The 21,843-nt window shown below is 44.4% G+C and overlaps 1 protein-coding gene across 1 annotated transcript in view; it reads right to left on the bottom strand.

Moving 5' to 3' along the window:
* Positions 1 to 304: 304 nt before the first annotated feature.
* Positions 305 to 21,843, bottom strand: part of LOC311106770 (fibronectin type III domain-containing protein 1-like) — a gene marked incomplete at its 5' end in the record, with an annotated part of 79,429 nt that continues 57,890 nt past the window's right edge. The window contains 7 exons of the mRNA XM_084149161.1: positions 305 to 1,085; positions 1,318 to 1,440; positions 1,858 to 2,019; positions 8,423 to 8,452; positions 8,669 to 8,748; positions 19,633 to 19,741; positions 20,956 to 21,192. Of these exons, the coding sequence (XP_084005287.1) occupies positions 970 to 1,085; positions 1,318 to 1,440; positions 1,858 to 2,019; positions 8,423 to 8,452; positions 8,669 to 8,748; positions 19,633 to 19,741; positions 20,956 to 21,192 (857 nt within the window). The 3' untranslated portion in view covers positions 305 to 969. The remainder of the gene's footprint in view (positions 1,086 to 1,317; positions 1,441 to 1,857; positions 2,020 to 8,422; positions 8,453 to 8,668; positions 8,749 to 19,632; positions 19,742 to 20,955; positions 21,193 to 21,843) is intronic.

The following is a 21,843-nucleotide window of genomic DNA, read 5'->3' as shown; positions in this document are numbered from 1 at the left end:
GCACCTGCAGATCATTTTGATTCACACCTGGACTCCATTACCTTCCTCATTACCTCCCCTTTATATGTCCCTCCCTTACGTTTAGTCCTCAGTCGGTATTGTTCCTGTGTTTATGCTATATCGCCCTTGTTACGCTGTCTCGTTTCATATTTGTTGTTTTATTAAACGTTTCACCTGCACCTGCTTCTCGACTCACAGCGTCATTGTTACAATTTGCTCAGTATTTGACAGATTGAGTTTCCTTAAACATGGACATTCAGATATTCTCACGGAACAAATTAAACATTAAGGGGTTCCTTGTTTTCCATAGCACATTTATTTAATGTCCAACCATTCCTGAGCAAATATTAAGTATTGTTATTCATTGTCTGTGTACATACAACACTTCCACAGCAACTTCTGATCTTATGGAGTCTCGTAATACCAAAGAGTATAAAAACACTATGCATGTTCAAGAAAACTGACACCAAAACTAGTTGTCAAAAGCCATTACTGTATCATACTACTGTTATGAACAAGGTCTCTTGATTGATAATAAACACACATACAAACCCTACTCTCCCATTAGTACTGTTCAGTTTGTGCTTTGGTCTTTTACAGGATCTCCCATTTCATTAGTGATTTCATGATCACAGGTGCACTTCCACTTGAGAATAGTTGGGAATAAACAAGGATTCTTTCCGATCCGGAAGACAAAAGTTAAACTAAGCATTAGCAATACATGCTTTTTCCCCCTCATATACAAACTGCTTTTATAAAAGTGCATGGTAATGAATACATGGAAATATTAGTGTTGTTTAAAGTATTATATTCTCTTTGATCTGAGCAGTATAAGTTTGGAATGTTGTCTTTCTGCTGTGGTTAGCAACAGTTCATCTCCAGGGGGCGGGGTCAGTGAGAGCACGAGAGAGGCTGCAGCAGGATGGAGTTTGGATGCCCTCGATGATGACCTCTTTGTGACCCCCTGTGTTACCACTTGCCAGGGATGGGCACCCCGCACTCGTACCATCCCACGAAGGGATGTGGCGTATGCCGGCCAATAGGTCCGAAGTTGACTGGCTCCTGCCTGTATGATCGATAGTAACCTGCACAGAGGAGGACAGAGAGTGTTATAATGAATTATGAATAGATGTAACACATTTATAATGCTTCGTTAGATGATTCTGACTGTTTCTATTCAGCCTAGAGCAAGGATATTGAGGTTGTATATAATCAAGGCTATGGGACTTAATATGAATTAGAATATAATTATTTTTAATATCACCAGGCTGTAGGTGAGTGATGAATTCTGGGAGTTAATTTGTTCGTTTTTATTACCTTGTGCTGTGGGAAGATACGTTGAGAGGCTGGGGGAGCCTGTCCTCCCGTCTAGGTAAGAGTCTACAAACTGGCAGTGGTCCTCCCCATGGCCGAATGTGTCTGCTATACTGTAGAACGTTTCTGGAGGGAAAGAGAGATGAGAGACAGAGAGAGATGGAGGGAGAGATAGAGTGAGATATACAGAGATGGGAGAGCAGTCAATGGTTAACAACAGAACACTCTCTCACACAATATTCCATTATGTAATGAGACCACAGAGCCCCAAAACAATAAAACACCCAGTAGTGTAGAAATGAGAGACGGAAAGAAAGGGTGTGATTAAGATAAATGTAGTGAAAGAGTGAGAGAATGAAAGGGAGAGCAAGAGGGGATGGTAGTGAAAGAAAAACTGGAAAGTGGGAGGGAGATACATGGTGGTGAGATTATAAAAGAAAAAATAGGAGAAACTGTAAAGCAACTTGAATTGATCAAAGACTTAAACTTGAGAGAGAAGGAGATAAAGGAGGAGAGGAAGGTGAGAAGTAACAGCAGTAGTACCTTTCAGCCCATCTCCCATAAAGATTTTGTATCTCAGCGAGTTGCACAGGACCACGCCCACAAACTTTCTGTACCAGGTCCTCTTGACGTACTGGCTGCCCTTACAGGCACTGTGCTGGGGGTTGAATCTGAAGGAGAAGGGGATCCAGATAGGCTCTCCACCTAGAGGAAGGCAGGTAGCCTAGCGGTTAAGAGCATTGAGCTAATAACCGAAAAGTCGTTGGTTTGAATCCCTGCCGACTAGGTGAAAAATCTGTCGATGTGCCATTGAGCAAGGCACTTAACCCTAGTTGTTCTGGATAAGCGTGTCTTCTAAATAACTACAATGTAAAAGTGTCTGCTAAATGGCATATATTACATGACCACTAAACTGTTGCGGTGAAGGGTGAGCGCTCAGCATGTCCTTAATGACAGTCCCTCCTGATCTAACAGAGTGCTTACTTAATGCTACACTCACAAAGCTAGTCATTAATACCTACTCAGTTCTAACAGAGCTAGTCAAGACTAACTAATCGACTGCTCTTCCCTCTGCCAGCCTCTAGCGAACAACGGTTAACACGTCAACTTCTAGTGAATCTTTGTTTTCATTTCAGCAATTTACCATCTGTGATGTGCTAGATGCCTTGCTTAAGTTTGATGTAAAAAAAATGTCTGGGGCTGATATGCTTGATACATTTTTGTTGCAGCTCTCTGCCCCCGTGATTGCTGAATCATTAACCCATATTTTTTTACCTGACGATTATATCTGGTACTATCCCCAGTATGAAAATGTATGCACTCACTAACTGTAAGTCGCTCTGGATAAGAGCGTCTGCTAAATGACTAAAATGTAAATTGTTTGGAAGGCGGCTCATGTACTCCACCTTCACAAAAGTGGTGACCCTTGTGACCTAAATAATTATCGCCCTAATTCTAAATTTTCTGCCTAGCTAAAATATTAGAATCCTTGATTAATTCTCAGCTAAGATCTTTCTTATCTTTGAAATGTATTCTAAATGTACATCAGTTGGGTTTTAGACCAGGTCATAGCACCATCTCTGCTGCATCCCTAGTTATAAATCATGTGGTTAATTTTATGGATAAAAGGCAACATTGTGCTGCCCTCTTCATTGACCTGTCAAAGGCTTTCAATGCTAATTCAGAGGCTTTTCTCAATTGGCCTAGACCAGGATGCATGTAACTGGTTTAAAAATTACTTGACAGATATAACTCAATGTGTATCTATTGATGGTGTTAAATCAGGTTTCCTGGACATTATGAAAGGTGTCCCGCAAGGGTTGATTTTGGGTCCTGTACTTTTTACTGTTTACATTAACAATATCGACTTGTCTGTAAAAAATTGTAACCTGCACTTGTATGCCAATGATACTATTGTGTATGCTATTGCCCCCACGGTTGACCAGGCTCTATCTGAACTAAAGTCTGCCTTCAATGTATTACAGAAAAACTTGATTGACCTGAAATTAGTATTGAATGCAGGTAAAAGTAAGTATATGTTGTTCTCTAGAGCACATACAGTTGAAGTCGGAAGTTTACATACACTTAGGTTGGAGTCATTAAAACTAGTTTTTCAACCACTCCACAAATGTCTTGTTAACAAACTATAGTTTGGGCAAGTTGGTTAGGACATCTACTTTGTGCATGACTCAAGTAATTTTTCCAACAATTGTTTACAGACAGATTATTTCACTTATAATTCACTGTATCATAATTCCAGTTGGTCAGAAGTTTACATACATTAAGTTGACTGTGCCTTTAAACAGCTTGGAAAATTCCAGAAAATTATGTCATGGCTTTAGAAGCTTCTGATAGGCTAATTGACATCATTTGAGTCAATTGGAGGTGTACCTGTGGATGTATTTCAAGGCCTACCTTCAAAGTCAGTGCCTCTTCGCTTGACATCATGGGAAAATCAAAAGAAATCAGCCAAGTCCTCCGAAAATTAATTGTAGACCTCCACAAGTCTGGTTCATCCTTGGGAGCAATTTCCAAACGCCTGAAGGTAGGACGTTCATCTGTACAAACAATAGTACACAAGTATATACACCATGGGACCACGCAGCCATCATACCGCTCAGGAAGGAGACGCGTTCTGTCTCCTAGAGATGAACGTATTTGGTGCGAAAAGTGCAAAACAATCCCAGAACAACAGCAAAGGACCTTGTGAAGATGCTGGAGGAAACAGGTACAAACGTATCTATATCCACAGTAAAACAAGTCCTATATCGACATAACCTGAAAGGCCGCTCAGCAAGGAAGAATCCACTGCTCCGAAACCGCCATAAAAAAGCCAGAGTATGGTTTGCAACTGCACATGCGGACAAAGATCGTACTTTTCGGAGAAATGTCCTCTGGTCTGATGAAACAAAAATAGAACTGTTTGGCCATAATGACCATCGTTATGTTTGGAGGAAAAAGGGGAAGGCTTGCAAACCGAAGAACACCATGCCAACCGTGAAGCACGGGGGTGGCAGCATCATGCTGTGGGGGTGCTTTGCTTCAGGAGGGACTGGTGCACTTCACAAAATAGATGGCATCATGAGGAAGGAAAATTATGCGGATATATTGAAGCAACATCTCAAGACATCAGTCAGGAAGTTAAAGCTTGGTCGCAAATGGTCTTCCAAATGGACAATAACCGCAAGCATACTTTCAAAGTTGTGGCAAAATGACTTAAGGACAACAAAGTCAAGGTATTGGAGTGGCCATCACAAAGCCCTGACCTCAATCCTATAGAAAATGTGTGGGCAGAACTGAAAAAGCGTGTGCGAGCAAGGAGGCCTACAAACCTGACTCAGTTACACCAGCTCTGTCAGGAGGAATGGGCCTTGAGGAAGGCTATCCGAAACGTTTGACCCAAGTTAAACAATTTAAAGGCAATGCTACCAAATACTAATTCAGTGTATGTAAACTTCTGACCCACTGGGAATGTGATGAAAGAAATAAAAGCTGAAATAAATCATTCTCTCTACTATTATTCTGACATTTCACATTCTTAAAATAAAGTGGTGATCCTAACTGACCTAAGACAGGGAATTTTTACTAGGATTAAATGTCAGGAATTGTGAAAAACTGAGTTTAAATGTATTTGGCTAAGGTGTATGTAAACTTCCGACATCAACTGTACAAATAACTGATGATTTAAGCATGTACTTTGGATGGTGTCCATATTGATCGTGTCCCTGCTTACAAGTACAGTGAGGGAAAAAAGTATTTGATCCCCTGCTGATTTTGTACGTTTGCCCACTGACAAAGACATGATCAGTCTATAATTTTAATGGTAGGTTTATTTGAACAGTGAGAGACAGAATAATAACAAAAAAATCCAGAAAAACGCATGTCAAAAATGTTATAAATTGATTTGCATTTTAATGAGGGAAATAGGTATTTGACCCCTCTGCAAAACATAACTTAGTACTTGGTGGCAAAACCCTTGTTTGCAATCACAGAGGTCAGACGTTTCTTGTAGTTGGCCACCAGGTTTGCACACATCTCAGGAGGGATTTTGTTCCACTCCTCTTTCCAGATCTTCTCCAAGTCATTAAGGTTTCGAGGCTGACGTTTGGCAACTCGAACGTTCAGCTCCCTCCACAGATTTTCTATGGGATTAAGGTCTGGAGACTGGCTAGGCCACTCCAGGACCTTAATGTGCTTCTTCTTGAGCCACTTCTTTGTTTTCTTGGCCGTGTGTTTTGGGTCATTGTCATGCTGGAATACCCATCCACGACCCATTTTCAATGCCCTGGCTGAGGGAAGGAGGTTCTCACCCAAGATTTGATCGTACATGGCCCCGTCCATCGTCCCTTTGATGCGGTGAAGTTGTCCTGTTCCCTTAGCAGAAAAACACCCCCAAAGCATAATGTTTCCACCTCCATGTTTGACGGTGGGGATGGTGTTCTTGGGGTCATAGGCAGCATTCCTCCTCCTCCAAACACGGCGAGTTGAGTTGATGCCAAAGAGCTCGATTTTGGTCTCATTTGACCACAACACTTTCAAACAGTTCTCCTCTGAATCATTCAGATGTTCATTGGCAAACTTCAGACGGCCCTGTATATGTGCTTTCTTTAGCAGGGGGACCTTGCTGGCGCTGCAGGATTTCAGTCCTTCACGGCGTAGTGTGTTACCAATTGTTTTCTTGGTGACTATGGTCCCAGCTGCCTTGAGATCATTGACAAGATCCTCCCGTGTAGTTCTGGGCTGATTCCTCACCGTTCTCATGATTATTGCAACTCCACGAGGTGAGATCTTGCATGGAGCCCCAGGCCGAGGGAGATTGACAGTTCTTTTGTGTTTCTTCCATTTGTGAATAATCGCACCAACTGTTGTCACCTTCTCACCAAGCTGCTTGGCGATGGTCTTGTAGCCCATTCCAGCCTTGTGTAGGTCTACAATTCCCTGACATCCTTGGAGAGCTCTTTGGTCTTGGCCATGGTGGAGAGTTTGGAATCTGATTGATTGATTGCTTCTGTGGACAGGTGTCTTTTATACATGTAACAAACTGAGATTAGGAGCACTCCCTTTAAGAGTGTGCTCCTAATCTCAGCTCGTTACCTGTATAAAAGACACCTGGGAGCCAGAAATCTCTCTGATTGAGAAGGGGTCAAATACTTATTTCCCTCATTAAAATGCAAATCAATTTATAACATTTTTTACATGCGTTTTTCTGGATTTTTTTGTTGTTATTCTGTCTCTCACTGTTCAAATAAACCTACCATTAAATTTATAGACTGATAATTTCTTTGTCAGTGGGCAGACGTACAAAATCAGTAGGGGATCAAATACTTTTTTCCCTCACTGTATCTGGGCATCTGGATAGATGAAAAGCTGTCTTTTAAAAAGCATATTGACGAGTTAGTTTAGAATAAAAATGGTCTTCTTCTATAGAAAAAGGTCCTGCCTCTCGATAAATAGTAGAAAGCAGATTATTCAGTCGACGTTCCTATCGGTCCTAGACTATGGCGACATCATCTATATGAACGCAGCTGCTACTTCATTAAAGCCGTTAGATGCAGTTTAACATAACGCAATGCGCTTTATTATGGGCAACAGTTTTAGCACTTATCGCTGCATTCTCTACCAGAAAGTTGGTTGGCCCTCTTTGATGTCACGTAGGTTGATACATTGCTATGTTTTCATTTATTTACTTATACAAAAAGTCCCACTGTACCTAACATCATTACTAAACTTTAGACATACGAGTTATCACACCCGGTCTCAGGGATGGCTAACTCTGGAAATTCCTGTTGCATCCTAAGATGCTGGGTTCTTTTACTGAAGACTCTGAAGCGTACTTATAATAAACAGAACAGATTTATTTTATGTTCTCCTTAACACATTCCAGTTGACCACTCTCTACAGTGTCTTCAGCCCAACTCCCCAATACATCATTGAACTTTCACTGCCCTTGCATCACGTAATTCAATCACTTCAATGCAAGAACGGATAAACCCCATTGTCATTTGTTAATTCAAATAACTCAACCCCTGCATACAAATCCCATTGGCTATTTGCAACCATTTAAAATCTAAACTCATTAACACATAATACATTTCTCAATACACCACAATTCCTTTGGTGTCTACTGAGTTAGGTAAATCAGCTTTTAGATTTTTTGCACTTTATTTGGGGAACAATCTTCAAAATGTTCGGAAAAGTTTATGTTTTGGTGCCTCTAGGCCAATTCAGATCGCTGATGAAGGACCTTTTTACTGATGAATGTCTTTGTTTTTTATGACCGTGTTTCTTTCTTTCTTTCTGCTTGCATTTTGTATTTTTATTTTGATGTGTGTATTTTCTGTAATTTATATATTTCAGGGCTGTAAAAGACACCTTGGTCTCAGTATGACTCCCTGATAAAATAAAGGTTAAATAAAAATAGAAATAAAAAAACTACACTCAACCTGTCAGTTCTCACAGAGCTAGTCAAGACTAACTACACATCCCCTTTACTGCCAGTTCTCAATATGCCAGTCTCTCCTTTTCAGATACACAGCAAATTGTGCATAGCACCCAAGGGAGGGGGGAGGAAGAGGTGAGAGGGGAGGGAGTGAACCAGCACCTGCCCCCCTCATCCCCCTCCTCGAAATACCTGACTGACTCTCTTAATTAAAAACAATAAATACCAAAACAGTACTTTGGCATCGTTTTACCACTATGGATGTCTGCCAAGTCCAGTATATGTCAGTGTAGGTGCATGTAGCCTTTGGTATGCCACAGACTGTTAACTCCTCACCAGCTCACTCCAACTGTCACTTTGAGTTTCTTCAAATGACCTGAAGCAGTGATCTTGCGGTCCTCTGTAGCTCAATTGGTAGAGCATGGTGCTTGTAACACCAGGGTAGTGGGTTCGATCCCCGGGACCACCCATACGTAGAAATGTATGCACGCATGACTGTAAGTCGCTTTGGATAAAAGCGTCTGCTAAATGGCATATTATTATTATTATTATTATTATTATTATTATTATTATTATTATTATCTTCTGGACTAGAGCAATTTAGGCCAACATGTTTTATCAATATTGTTAGAGTAAGAGTAACATATGAGACATTTCGATACAACTCACCAGGCGGCCGTTCAATAAGAAGAGGGTCATCTGAAAAACAGAAAACATTCAAATGAGAGACATCTGGAACAGAATTCATACATAAACTAAAAACAGGATGATACGGACAACTCAAGTAGACGTGGCCTTAGTAGATCTAGGATCAGCAAACCTATTCCCAATCCCAGAACCACAACCATTTCCAGGCACAAAGCAAAACCGACCGTAGAACAGTATTTAGCAACCTCACCTAATACTCATACAGACCTGATTCAGTGACATAGGTGAGTGTATCGCTAACCGGTCCCAGCCCAAAGACATTCTTCGCCTGGACTTTGAAGTAGTACCTGAGGTAAAAACCAACCAAGACAAAACAGTGCGTGTTAGAGATAGCCATTATTACAGGCGTTACAGAGCCCAGGTCTCTGTTGCCACATGGAAGATGTTTAGACCCTAATGACTATCGCAGATGGCTGGAAGGGAGGCAGCACTCGACTCCTGCACTGTCAGAGAGGAGCGAGGGAGGCTGACTAGAGCAGATGGCTGGAAGGGAGGCAGCACTCGACTCCTGCACCGCCAGAGAGGAGCGAGGGAGGCAGATTTAAGAGAAGACTGTTTTTATGTTCTTATAAATCTAAAGTGAGCAGAGCGCAGTAAAATGCTCATTTGGCACATGTTGAAGAGGGATGAAGGTAGGGAGGGAAGAGGGGAGGAGGGAGAGAGAGAAGGAAAGAGGGGAGGAGGGAGAGAGAGAGAAGGAAAGAGGGGAGGAGGGAGAGAGAGAGAAGGAAAGAGGGGAGGAGGGAGAGAGAGAGAAGGAAAGAGGGGAGGAGGGAGAGAGAGAGAAGGAAAGAAGGGGAATAGGGTAGATTGAAAGAGGGGAAATGAGGGAGAGACGTAGGGTGAGTGAGAGATAGGGAAGGAGAGAGAGGGAGGAAGAGAAAGAGAAAGACCTCAAAGCAGCAATTTCACAAAGAGAGCATTTCTATATGACACAACGTCCCTCCTGACCGATATAGAGCAGACTCTGAGCTCTGGGCCCGCATCCAGAAAGCATATCAGAGTAGGAGTGCTGATCTAGGATCAGTTTTACCTTTAAGATCATAACAAAAAAAAGTAATATATACAGTTGAAGTCGGAAGTTTACATACACCTTAGCCAAATACATTTAAACTCTGTTTTTCACAATTCCTGACATTTAATCCTAGTAAAAATTCCCTGTCTTAGGTCAGTTAGGATCACCACTTTATTTTAAGAATGTGAAATGTCAGAATAATAGTAGAGAGAATGATTTATTTCAGCTTTTATTTCTTTCATCACATTCCCAGTGGGTCAGAAGTTTACATACACTCAATTAGTATTTGGTAGCATTGCCTTTAAATTGTTTAACTTGGGTCAAACGTTTCAAGTAGCCTTCCACAAGCTTCCCACAATAAGTTGGGTGAATTTTGGCCCATTCCTCCTGACAGAGCTGGTGTAACTGAGTCAGGATTGTAGGCCTCCTTGCTCGCACACACTTTTTCAGTTCTGCCCACAAATGTTCTATGGGATTGAGGTCAGAGCTTTGTGATGCCCACTCCAATACCTTGACTTTGTTGTCCTTAAGCCATTTTACCACAACTTTGGAAGTATGCTTGGAGTCATTGTCCATTTGGAAGACTAATTTGCGACCAAGCTTTAACTTCCTGACTAATGTCTTGAGATGTTGCTTCAATATATCCACATAATTTTCCTTCCTCATGATGCCATGCATTTTGTGAAGTGCACCAGTCCCTCCTGCAGCATAGCATGATGCTGCCACCCCCGTGCTTCATGGTTGGGATGGTGTTCTTCAGCTTGCAAGCGGCCCCCTTTTTCCTCCAAACATAACGATGGTCATTATGGCCAAACAGTTATATTTTTGTTTCATCAGATCAGAGGACATTTCTCCAAAAAGTACGATCTTTGTCCCCATGTGCAGTTGCAAACCGTAGTCTGGCTTTTTTATGGCAGTTTTGGAGCAGTGGCTTCTTCCTTGCTGAGCGGCCTTTCAGGTTACGTCGATATAGGACTCGTTTTACTGTGGATATAAATACGTTTGTACCTGTTTCCTCCAGCATCTTCACAAGGTCCTATGCTGTTGTTCTGGGATTGATTTGCACTTTTCGCACCAAAGTACGTTCATCTCTAGGAGACAGAACGCGTCTCCTTCCTGAGCAGTATGACGGCTGCGTGGTCCCATGGTGTATATACTTGCGTACTATTGTTTGTACAGATGAACGTGGTACCTTCAGGTATTTGGAAATTGCTCCCAAGGATGAACCAAACTTGTGGAGGTCTACAATTTGTTTTCTGAGGTCTTGGCTGATTTCTTTTGATTTTCCCATGATATCAAGCAAAGAGGCACTGAGTTTGAAGGTAGGCCTTGAAATACATCCACAGGTACACCTCCAATTGACTCAAATGATGTCAATTAGCCTATCAGAAGCTTCTAAAGCCATGACATCATTTTCTGGAATTTTCCAAGCTGTTTAAAGGCACAGTCAACTTAGTGTATGTGAACTTCTGACCCACTGGAGTTGTGATACAGTGAATTATAAGTGAAATAATCTGTCTGTAAACAATTGTTGGAAAAATTACTTGTGTCATGCACAAAGTATATGTCCTAACCGACTTGCCAAATCTATAGTTTGTTAACAAGAAATGTGTGGAGTGGTTGAAAAATGAGTTTTAATGACTCCAACCTAAGTGTATGTAAACTTCCGACTTCAACTATATATACACACAGTACCAGTCAAAAGTTTGGACACACCTACTCATTCAAGGGTTTTTCTTAATGTTTTACTATTTTCTACATAGTAGAATAATAGTGAAGACATCAAAACGATGAAATAACACTACTTTGAAGAATCTCAAATATAAAATATATTTTGATTTGTTTAACACTTTTTTGGTTACTACATGATTCCATATGTGTTATTTCATAGTTTTGATGTCTTCACTATTATTCTACAATGTAGAAAATAGTAAAAAAATAAAGAAAAACCTTGAATGAGTAGGTGTGTCCAAACTTTTGATTGGTACTGCATAGCCGGCTCTGTCAAAGCCAGGCTCTGTCATAGCCGGCCGCGACCGGGAGACCCATGGGGCGGCGCACCGGGAGACCCATGGGGCGGCGCACAATTGGCCCAGCGTCGTCCAGGGCATGGGAGGGAATGGCCGGCAGGGACGTAGCTCAGTTGGTAGAGCATGGCGTTTGCAATGCCAGGTTTGTGGGTTCGATTCCCATGGGGGGCCAGTTTGAAAAAAAAGAAAATATATATATATATATAATAATAATGTATGCACTCACTAACTGTAAGTCGCTCTGGGTAAGAGCGTCTGCTAAATGACTAAAATGTAAAAATGTAAATATATATTGTCAGATCCTAGATCAGTACCCCTACTCTGAGACGCTTTAATTTCTTTGTGTTTTAAATACAGTGTAGGAATTATTCAATCCCCTCAGATTCAAAACAACACTGTGAGATAAGACTCTGATGGTTTGCAATCTTTTCCATACCGTGGACAATGTGTGTGTGTGTGTGTTCTCCCGCCTTGTGTGTTGTGTGTTCTCCCTCCACTTCAGGGTTACGTACAGTAACTTCACGGTCTGCTAATTTCCACCCAAACCTTTTAACAAGAGAGAGAGAGATTCTCATATAACTTTTCTCTATATACCTTAATTTCATATCTAGACTTGTCTATCTTGTAACTAGGCATAAAGTTCTGGTGTAAAACCCAATCAAGTAGGAGAGTTTAATGGTCTCTAGTCTTTTATTGAGCAGCATTCTTCAGCCTGCGCTTATTAAGGAGACAGATGTCTAGGAGGTGTAGGATTGCTGCATTGGTGTGTGTGTGTGTGTGTGTGTGAGCGTGTGTGCGCACACACACACACACACACACACACACACACACACACACACACGTAGTGTTGCTTCAGTGCAGAGAGACTGAAATGTATACATGTCTTTAGATTTATCCTTATAGACAGCCAGTTCCAAGCAGCTTAGACCCTCAGACAGCCTGGCTCAGGTGAACCTTTCATGGACAATTATAAACTGTCAATCACTCTACCCGCTTTTTGTGCACAAAGTTTTTATTCATGTGCACACACACAGACACAGATGTACACACACACATCCACCCATACACAAGTCATATGCACACACACACACACGCACACGCACACGCACACGCACACAGACACACACAAACCACAGGACAAAAGCTAACATGCTCAGTAGGCTTCTACATTCCAAAGTTATGAATTTAGGAACATCTGTCTCCGTGTGCGTGTGTCCGCAGTGTCAGTGGATGAGCGTTTGAGCTAGTGTGTGTGTGATGTTTGTGGGACAACTCAGCAAGTTTGTGTGTGACAGAGACAAAGCGTGATGTTGTGGGTAGGACTACATGTGTCTGCCTGTGCATGGCTAACACCTGAGCGTGAACCGTTGGCTCGGGTCTGAACCGTTGGCTCGGGTCTGAACCATTGGCTCGGGTCTGAACCATTGGCTCGGGTTTGAACCATTGGCTCGGGTCTGGCTGTCAGAAGGAGGGGAAAGGTCTGGACAGCCCATAAACCTGTCCCCCTGACCAACCGTAACTTTGGAACCACGTAACCTTGGGTATGGTGCAGAGCTGTGTGTGTGTGTGTGTCTGTGTGTTTGTGTGTGTGTGTCTCTGTGTGTGTCTGCATCTACAGTGGCAAGAAAAAGTATGTGAACCCTTTGGAATTACCTGGATTTCTGCATAAATGGGTCATAACATGTGATCTGATCTTCATCTAAGTCACAACAATAGACAAACACAGTCTGCTTAAACTAATAACACAAACAATTATACGTTTCCATGTCTTTATTGAACACACTCTGTAAACCTTTGGATTTAATAACTGGTTGCCCCACCTTTGGCAGCAATAACCTCAACCAAACCTTTTCTGTAGTTGCGGATCAGACCTGCACAATGGTCAGGAGGAATTTTGGACCGTTCCTCTTTACAAAACTGTTTCAGTTCAGTAATATTCTTGTGATGTCTGGTGTGAACTGCTCTCTTGAGGTCATGCCACAGCTTCTCAATTGGGTTGAGGTCAGGACTCTGACTGGGCCACTCCAGAAGGCATATTTTCTTCTGTTGAAGCCATTCTGTTGTTGATTTACTTCTGTGTTTTGGGTCGTTGTCCTGATGCAACAATTCGTAATCTTAGGTCTTCTGAGATCTCTTTTGTTCGAGGCATGGTTCACATCCGGAAATGCTTCTTGTGAATAGCAAACCTCATTAGCCTTGGGGTTCACATACTTTTCCCAACCTACACTGTGAATGTTTAAATGATGTATTCAATATAGACAAGAAAAATACAATAATTTGTGTGTTATTAGTTTAAGCACACTGTGTTTGTCTATTGTTGTGACTTAGATGAAGATCAGATCACATTTGTTGACCAATTTATGCAGAAATCCAGGTACAGTGCCTTGCAAAAGTATTCATCCCCCTTGGCGTTTTTCCTATTTTGTTGCAGTACAACCTGTAATTTAAATTGATTTTTAATTGGATTTCATGTAATGGACATACACAAAATAGTCCAAATTGGTGAAGTGAAATGAAAAAAATAACTTGTTTCAAAAAATAATGGAAAAGTGGTGCGTGCATATGTATTCACCCCCTTTGCTATGAAGCCCCTAAATAAGATCTGGTGCAACCAATTACCTTCAGAAGTCACACAATTAGTTAAATAAAGTCCACCTGTGTGCAATCTAAGTGTCACATGATCTGTCACATGATCTCAGTATATATACACCTGTTCTGAAAGGCCCCAGAGTCTGCAACACCACTAAGCAAGGGACACCACCAAGCAAGCGGCACCATGAAGACCAAACTTTGAACATCCCACTGAGCACCATTAAATCCATTATTAAAAAATTTAAAGAATATGGCACCACAACAAACCTGCCAAGAGAGGGCCGCCCACCAAAACTCCCGGACCAGGCAAGGATGGCATTAATCAGAGAGACAACAAAGACACCAAAGATAACCCTGAAGGAGCTGCAAAGCTCAACAGTGGAGATTGGAGTATCTGTCCATTGGACCACTTTAAGCCATCCACTCCACAGAGCTGGGCTTTACGGAAGAGTGGCCAGAAAAAAGCCATTGGTGTCACGATCGTCGTAATGAGCGGACCAAGGCGCAGCGTGATATGCGTACATTCTTATTTATTAAGTACACCACGAACAAAAACAATAAACGATACGTGAAGTCCAAGGTTAAACACCAACACAAACACAAACCTTACACGGAACAAGATCGCACAAAAGACAAGTGCACAATAGGCTGCCTAAGTATGGTTCCCAATCAGAGACAACGAGCCACAGCTGTCTCTAATTGGGAACCACCCCGGCCAATATAGAAACACATAAACTAGAACAAGAACATTGAAAACGAAACATAGAACCTAACACCCAGAAACTAACACATAGAAACTAACACCCTGGATCAACATATAAAAGTCCCCAGAGCCAGGGCGTGACAGTACCCCGCCCCCCCAAAGGCGCGGACTGCGACCGCGCCAACTAAACCCAACAGGGGAGTGACCACCACCCTCTAACTAACCCCCCGTAGCGCCCCTGGTCTGGTCCCGCTGGCTGGAGCTGGACTGGACATCGGTGGAGCGGATTGCTTAGGCTCCGGTGTGGAGCAGCTGACCGGTACCTGACCAGGCACCGGTGAAACAGGCACGGGCTGTGCCGGACTGACGACGCGCACCACAGGCTTGGTGCGGGGAGCAGGAACGGGCCGGACCGGGCTGACGAAGCGCACCACTGGCTTGGTGCGGGGAGCAGGAACAGGCCGGACCGGGCTGGCGACGCGCACCACTGGCTTGGTGCGGGGAGCAGGAACAGGCCGGACCGGGCTGGCGACGCGCACCACTGGCTTGGTGCGGGGAGCAGGAACACGCCGGACCGGGCTGGCGACGCGCACCACTGGCTTGGTGCGGGGAGCAGGAACAGGCCGGACCGGGCTGACGACGCGCACCACTGGCTTGGTGCGAGGAGCAGGAACAGGCCGGGCCGGGCTGGTGACGCGCACCACAAGCTTGGTGCGAGGGGCAGGAACAGGCCGGACCGGGCTGGCGACGTGCACCACTGGCTTGGTGCGAGGGGCAGGAACATGCCGGGCCGGGCTGGCGACGCGCACCACAGGCTTGGTGCGAGGGGCAGGAACAGGCCGGGCCGGGCTGGCGACGCGCACCACAGGCTTGGTGCGAGGGGCAGGAACAGGCCGGGCCGGGCTGGCGACGTGCACCACAGGCTTGGTGCGAGGGGCAGGAACTGGCCGGACCGGGATGGCGACGCGCACCACTGGCTTGGTGCGGGGAGCAGGAATGGGCCGGACCAGGCTGACGACTCGCACCACAGGCTTGGTGCGAGGGGCAGGAACAGGCCGGGCCGGACTAGGAACACGCACCACTAACTTAGTGCGGGGAGCAGGAACGGGTTGGGCCGTACTGGGAACACGCACCACTAACTTAGTGCGGGGAGCAGGAACGGGTTGGGCCGTACTGGGAACACGCACCACTAACTTAGTGCGGGGAGCAGGAACGGGTTGGGCCGTACTAGGAACACGCACCACTAACTTAGTGCGGGGAGCAGGAACGGGTTGGGCCGTACTGGGAACACGCACCACTAACTTAGTGCGGGGAGCAGGAATGGGCCTGACCGTACTGGGAACACACACCACTGGCCTTGTGTGGGAATCAGGAACGGGCCGGACCGGACTGGTGACACACACCACTTGCTTGGTGCGAGGAGTGGGACTGGGTTTCCTCATAAACCTCCGCTCCCTCTGCTGCCTACTCAGTTCCTCTCGCCGTGCCTCCACACTCTCCTTCTCCCTCCTGACCAATGGCCCCCGTAACCTGGTGGCCTCCTCTCCTAGTCCACAAACTCGCCCTGTAGCTGCCTCCAGCAGCCCCGTCGTCCATGCCGTGTGCCCCCCAAAAAAAATTTGTCCGACGATGACACTGTTGGCGCCGTACCTCCTCTCTCGCCAGGGCTTTAACTTTAGCCCATGGCCCTTTGCCCGCGAACATGTCCTCCCAGGACCAACATTGGCCCACCTGGGCCATCGCCAACCTCTCCAGCTCCTTACCCGGCGTTTGCTCCTGGACACGCTGCTTGGTCCTGTTTTGGTGGGATCTTCTGTCACGATCGTCGTAATGAGCGGACCAAGGCGCAGCGTGATATGCGTACATTCTTATTTATTAAGTACACCACGAACAAAAACAATAAACGATACGTGAAGTCCAAGGTTAAACACCAACACAAACACAAACATAAACCTTACACGGAACAAGATCCCACAAAAGACAAGTGCACAATAGGCTGCCTAAGTATGGTTCCCAATCAGAGACAACGAGCCACAGCTGTCTCTAATTGGGAACCACCCCGGCCAACATAGAAACACATAAACTAGAACAAGAACATAGAAAACGAAACATAGAACCTAACACCCAGAAACTAACACATAGAAACTAACACCCTGGCTCAACATATAAAAGTCCCCAGAGCCAGGGCGTGACAATTGGTTCAATAAATAAATAAGCAAACACGTTTGGTGTTCACCAAAAGGCATGTGGGAGACTCCCCAAACATATGGAAGAAGGTACTCTGGTCAGATGAGACTAAAATTGAGCTTTTTGGCCATCAAGGAAAACACTATGTCTGGCGCAAACCCAACACCTCTCATCACCCCGAGAACAAGGTGGTGGCAGCATCATGCTGTGGGGATGTTTTTCATCGGCAGGGAAACTGGTCAGAATTGAAGGAATGATGGATGGCGCTAAATACAGGGAAATTCTTGAGGGAAACCTGTTTCAGTCTTCCAGAGATTCGAGACTGGGACGGAGGTTCACCTTCCAGCAGGACAATGACCCTAAGCATACGGCTAAAGCAACACTCGAGTGGTTTAATGGGAAACATTTAAATGTCTTGGAATGGCCTAGTCAAAGCCCAGACCTCAACCCAACTGAGAATCTGTGGTATGACTTAAAGATTGCTGTACACCAGCGGAACCCATCCAACTTGAAGGAGCTGAAGCAGTTTTGCCTTGAAGAATGGGCAAGCTTATAGAGACATACCCCAAGAGACTTGCAGCTGTAATTGCTGCAAAAGGTGCCTCTACAAAGTATTGACTTTGGGGGGGGTGAATAGTTATGCACGCTCAAGTTTTCTGTTTTTTTGTCTTATTTCTTGTTTGTTTCACAAAAAAAATTATTTTGCATCTTCAAAGTGGTAGGCATGTTGTGTAAATCAAATGATACAAACCCCCCCAAAATCTATTTTAATTCCAGGTTGTAAGGCAACAAAATAGGAAAAATGCCAATGGGGGTGAATACAAGCCACTGTAATTCCAAGGGCTTCACATACTGTTTATTGCCACTGTGTGTGTCTGCCCATCACTGAACTGGTCAGGTTTCCCGCTTGTGATGTATTGACACACCTGCTCTGCATGAACTGTTTTCTGCTGTATAATCCCCCACCTCTCTCATTTTCCCCTCTTTCTCTCTCATGTGAGAATGAATCTCATGTGTAATGTTAACCCTGGATACAGAGTTATGGGGTGTTTAAGGTTGAGGTTGTGTGTTTATTTACCTCTCTGTGGAGCTGAATTGACTGGGAGAGTGAGAGAGAGTGAGAGAGAGTGAGAAAGAGAGAGAAACAGGTAGATAGAGAGAGAGAGAAACAGGTAGATAGAGAGAGAGAGAAACAGGTAGATAGAGAGAGAGAGAAACAGGTAGATAGAGAGAGAGAGAAACAGGTAGATAGAGAGAGAGAGAAACAGGTAGATAGAAAGAGTGAGAAACAGGTAGATAGAGTTAAACAGGTAGATAGATAGATAGATAGATAGATAGATAGATAGATAGATAGATAGATAGATAGATAGATAGATAGAGAGATAGAGAGATAGAGAGAGAGAGAGAGAGAGAGAGAGAGAGAGAGAGAGAGAGAGAGAGAGAGAGAGAGAGAGAGAGAGAGAGAGAGAGACAGACAGAGAAACAGAGAGAAACAGAGAGAAACAGAGAGAAACAGAGAGAAAAAGAGGCTGACGGTTTATTTGGACTGGCTAATCACGAAAGGTCAGTTGTTCAAGCACAGTGTAGGCTGCTCACTCTATGAGCTCACAGTCAAGCTACCCAAGAACTCATTAGCATCCAAAGTTGTTATCTCCGAAACGTTCACATTGCACAGAGCAAAATGGTAATTCTGACCCAGAAACAAACAGTTGATTTTGGGTCAACTCTTTTCAGCGAACTATGTCCAATTCTAAATTGTATCCATAACCTTTTTATATATTACATTTGAGAGAAAATAGCCTGAAGTCATAACAACAGCATCCCTATGTTTGCATGTTAAGAGATGTTTCCATACGCTTCATTAGAAAGCTGCAACCTGTAACCCATAAGACACGGTTTCGGGAACACAGCCCTACATCATAACAGTCCCTCGTGTTTTATCTGTGTGAGTGTGTGTGTGTGTGTGTGTGTGTGTGTGTGTGTGTGTGTGTGTGTGTCTGGCGCTGATGTCTGCTTTATGTACATTCCTGTGTGTTTCCTGAGTCTCAGTGGAATATCTCAGCACGTTGTTTTCAGGGTGATTTCAACGTGTTTTCAAACCTGCCTCTATCCAGTCAGCTCTGATTTATGTCACTCTGAGGGCTTATTCACTTAAATAAGCATTACAATACCACGCTCTGCTGGTCTCTGACTGGGCCTGATATCACTCCTGTAGATACACATCCATAGAATTACAAACAGAGACAGATACAGTTTACACATTTTGTGTGTCTAACATCACTGAGACCTACCGGGAACAATAATCATTTAAACACACATTACAATACCCTATAGTTATAAACACTTAAACACAGATGCAAACACGCAGCCAAACACCTGCACATACTGCACACACATGGGTATAGAATCTATGACCCGTAAAATAAAATATTTTGTTTGTATAACCGGCCCCTCGCGTAAGATTATACCCAGAGTTTGGACATTGAATATACAACACACACACGCACACACACACACACACACGCACACACACACACACACACACACACACACACACACACACACACACACACACACACACACACACACACACACACACACACACACACACACACACACACACACACACAGAGCATATTCTCACCTGGAGTTGGGTTTGAGGTTCTCTACAGCCAGGTGTGTGCCACTGGAAGCGCTGGAGGACCACCTGTTGTTGAGGATGTCGTCATATGAGGCACTGTGGACCATGTAGCCTGCAGGGGTCACACACAGGGCAAGGGTCAGGAGGCAAAGATCCCCAGAGGTTAGAGAGGAGAGACAGATCCATTTTGAAGTTTGAGAAAGAGGTAGCCATGTTGGTTTTGATGGGTAGCCAAAGGTAAGGGTGGTCTAAGGTTTCAGAGGAAATGTTTGCATTTGAGAGGAGAGTGATTGGAGCCAGGAGAACAATCCCAACTCATTTTAAAGGCATCAGTGGTTTTAAACTAGAGACAGCCTCAGTAAGTCACATTGTGGATCTGCCAACCACTACCCATACCGAGCCTTTCTGTTTCTCACCTCTTCTTTTGTCTCTACTCTCACACACACAGGAGGGTAATCCTCCATAAAGCCCCAGGCCAGTGTGTGAGTCCAGTCCTGAGTTCATGGAATGCTCAGATCATGCCACTCAGCCAGTGGAAACTCTATGAGCGCCACGCTCCCCATTTCACGCTTCTCGCCACATCAAGCCATGATGTGTTCCTATTGGATGTTTTAGGGCCTAATATTTCTGCTGGAGCCTGGACAACACAGCTGGCTCAAGATTGTGTTGTTCCCTCTTTCTCTCCCACTATTGCAGCCTGTCACTCACTTCTTCTCCTTCTCTCCTCCCTCTTTCATTCTCTCTCACCCCTGCTGCCTCTCTCCCTCTCTTTCTTATTTTCCTGACAACTGAGAGAAGACAGGCACTGTAGAATATGATAACAAATAGCCCAGTGATGATCCTAAACAACATGAATGAGAGACAGGGGAAGAGGAGAGGGGGATAAGTACCACAAGTTGCAACACATCTGGAAAACCACATGAGAGCGAAAGAGAGATATCGGAAAGCAAGTGGGGGGGGGGGGGGGGGGGGGGGTCAAGTACAGTCTCCTTTACAGTAATCAAAACTCTGTGATGTCTAAAACATTGGGGTCGTGCGAGTCCATAAAATCTAACTAGCAGCTTACTAGTACATCAACAACCAGTTAGATTCTTTCTGCTGACCAGCTGTGATCCTTTGAAAAGCACAAGAAATGGGTCAGGAAAGAAAAGTTGAAGTCAGACTAAGTGCACACTAACTGCTTGAAGCACTGACAGAATACTCTTGACAACTCTCACATTGCATTTACAGGACTAGCAAGCTGCTAGTCACCCTGCGTGACATTGTGGTCCACTCACCTGACACCATGTCGTCCTTTAGTGGGATGGCCCAGTCCAGTCCACTCACCTGACACCATGTCGTCCTTCAGGGGGATGGCCCAGTCCAGGATGACGAATGAGTGACAGCCCTCCATGGCAACCACGGTAATGTTGTGGGGCTTGTTCTTGGGTGGCTGTTTCTGATTGGAGGCCAGGCTGTCTTTCTTGAACAGGTTCTCCAGGATGTCCACCTGGAGGTATTCCAGAGCCTCTGTCAGTGAGCACGGAGCGCCCGGATCCTTCTGGATGAAGCTCACGTACGGAGCTGTAGGGAGGGATGGGAGTGGAGGTGGGGATGGCAGGGAGGAATGGGAAAGCAGGAAGATTATGTTACATTTTTGCTGGTTTTACACCCCAACCAAGAAAGCCTTTGGGAGAGCACTGGTTTTTGTTGGACTACATCTTTACTGAACACCAAAACAACTTTGTTAACACAAGAAGGCAATTTTGTAACATCTGCTAGTGGACAATAAAGTCTCATATTACAATATTTGGCAACAATCTATTGCGTTTAGAACCCACTCTATGGGAGTCTCTCTGTTGGTCAGACTGGGTGTTTTTGAGTAGCATAACAGGTTGTGTGAGACCTCTAGTCCCTTCTTTCCTCCCCTTTGGGTGATTCTCTGTCTGTGTCTGTCTGTATTGCCGTCGTTCTCTGTGTCCGTGGGAGCTGGTGTCAGCTGGATCCATACACAGCTGTGAACACTTGCAGAACTCCCAGAATTCCCAGCCTGATTGGGCTGCCGATGGGAATGGACATTTGGCTGGACTCAGTCCCACCTCACAATACGACTTGGCAAAGACAAAGCCACAGGCACAAGCCATTAGGGCTACACGTGTCACTGTCCTCACCAGCTTCTCGTCTCCTTTTTTCAGCCACTTTTTAGAAGACAATAGAGTTGAACTCATTCCACCT

Source organism: Coregonus lavaretus, assembly GCF_964263955.1.
Source record: "Coregonus lavaretus genome assembly, chromosome: 31".
Taxonomy (NCBI): domain Eukaryota; kingdom Metazoa; phylum Chordata; class Actinopteri; order Salmoniformes; family Salmonidae; genus Coregonus; species Coregonus lavaretus.
Note: the sequence above shows the minus strand (reverse complement) of the source record. Positions and strands in the feature narration are given on the sequence as shown.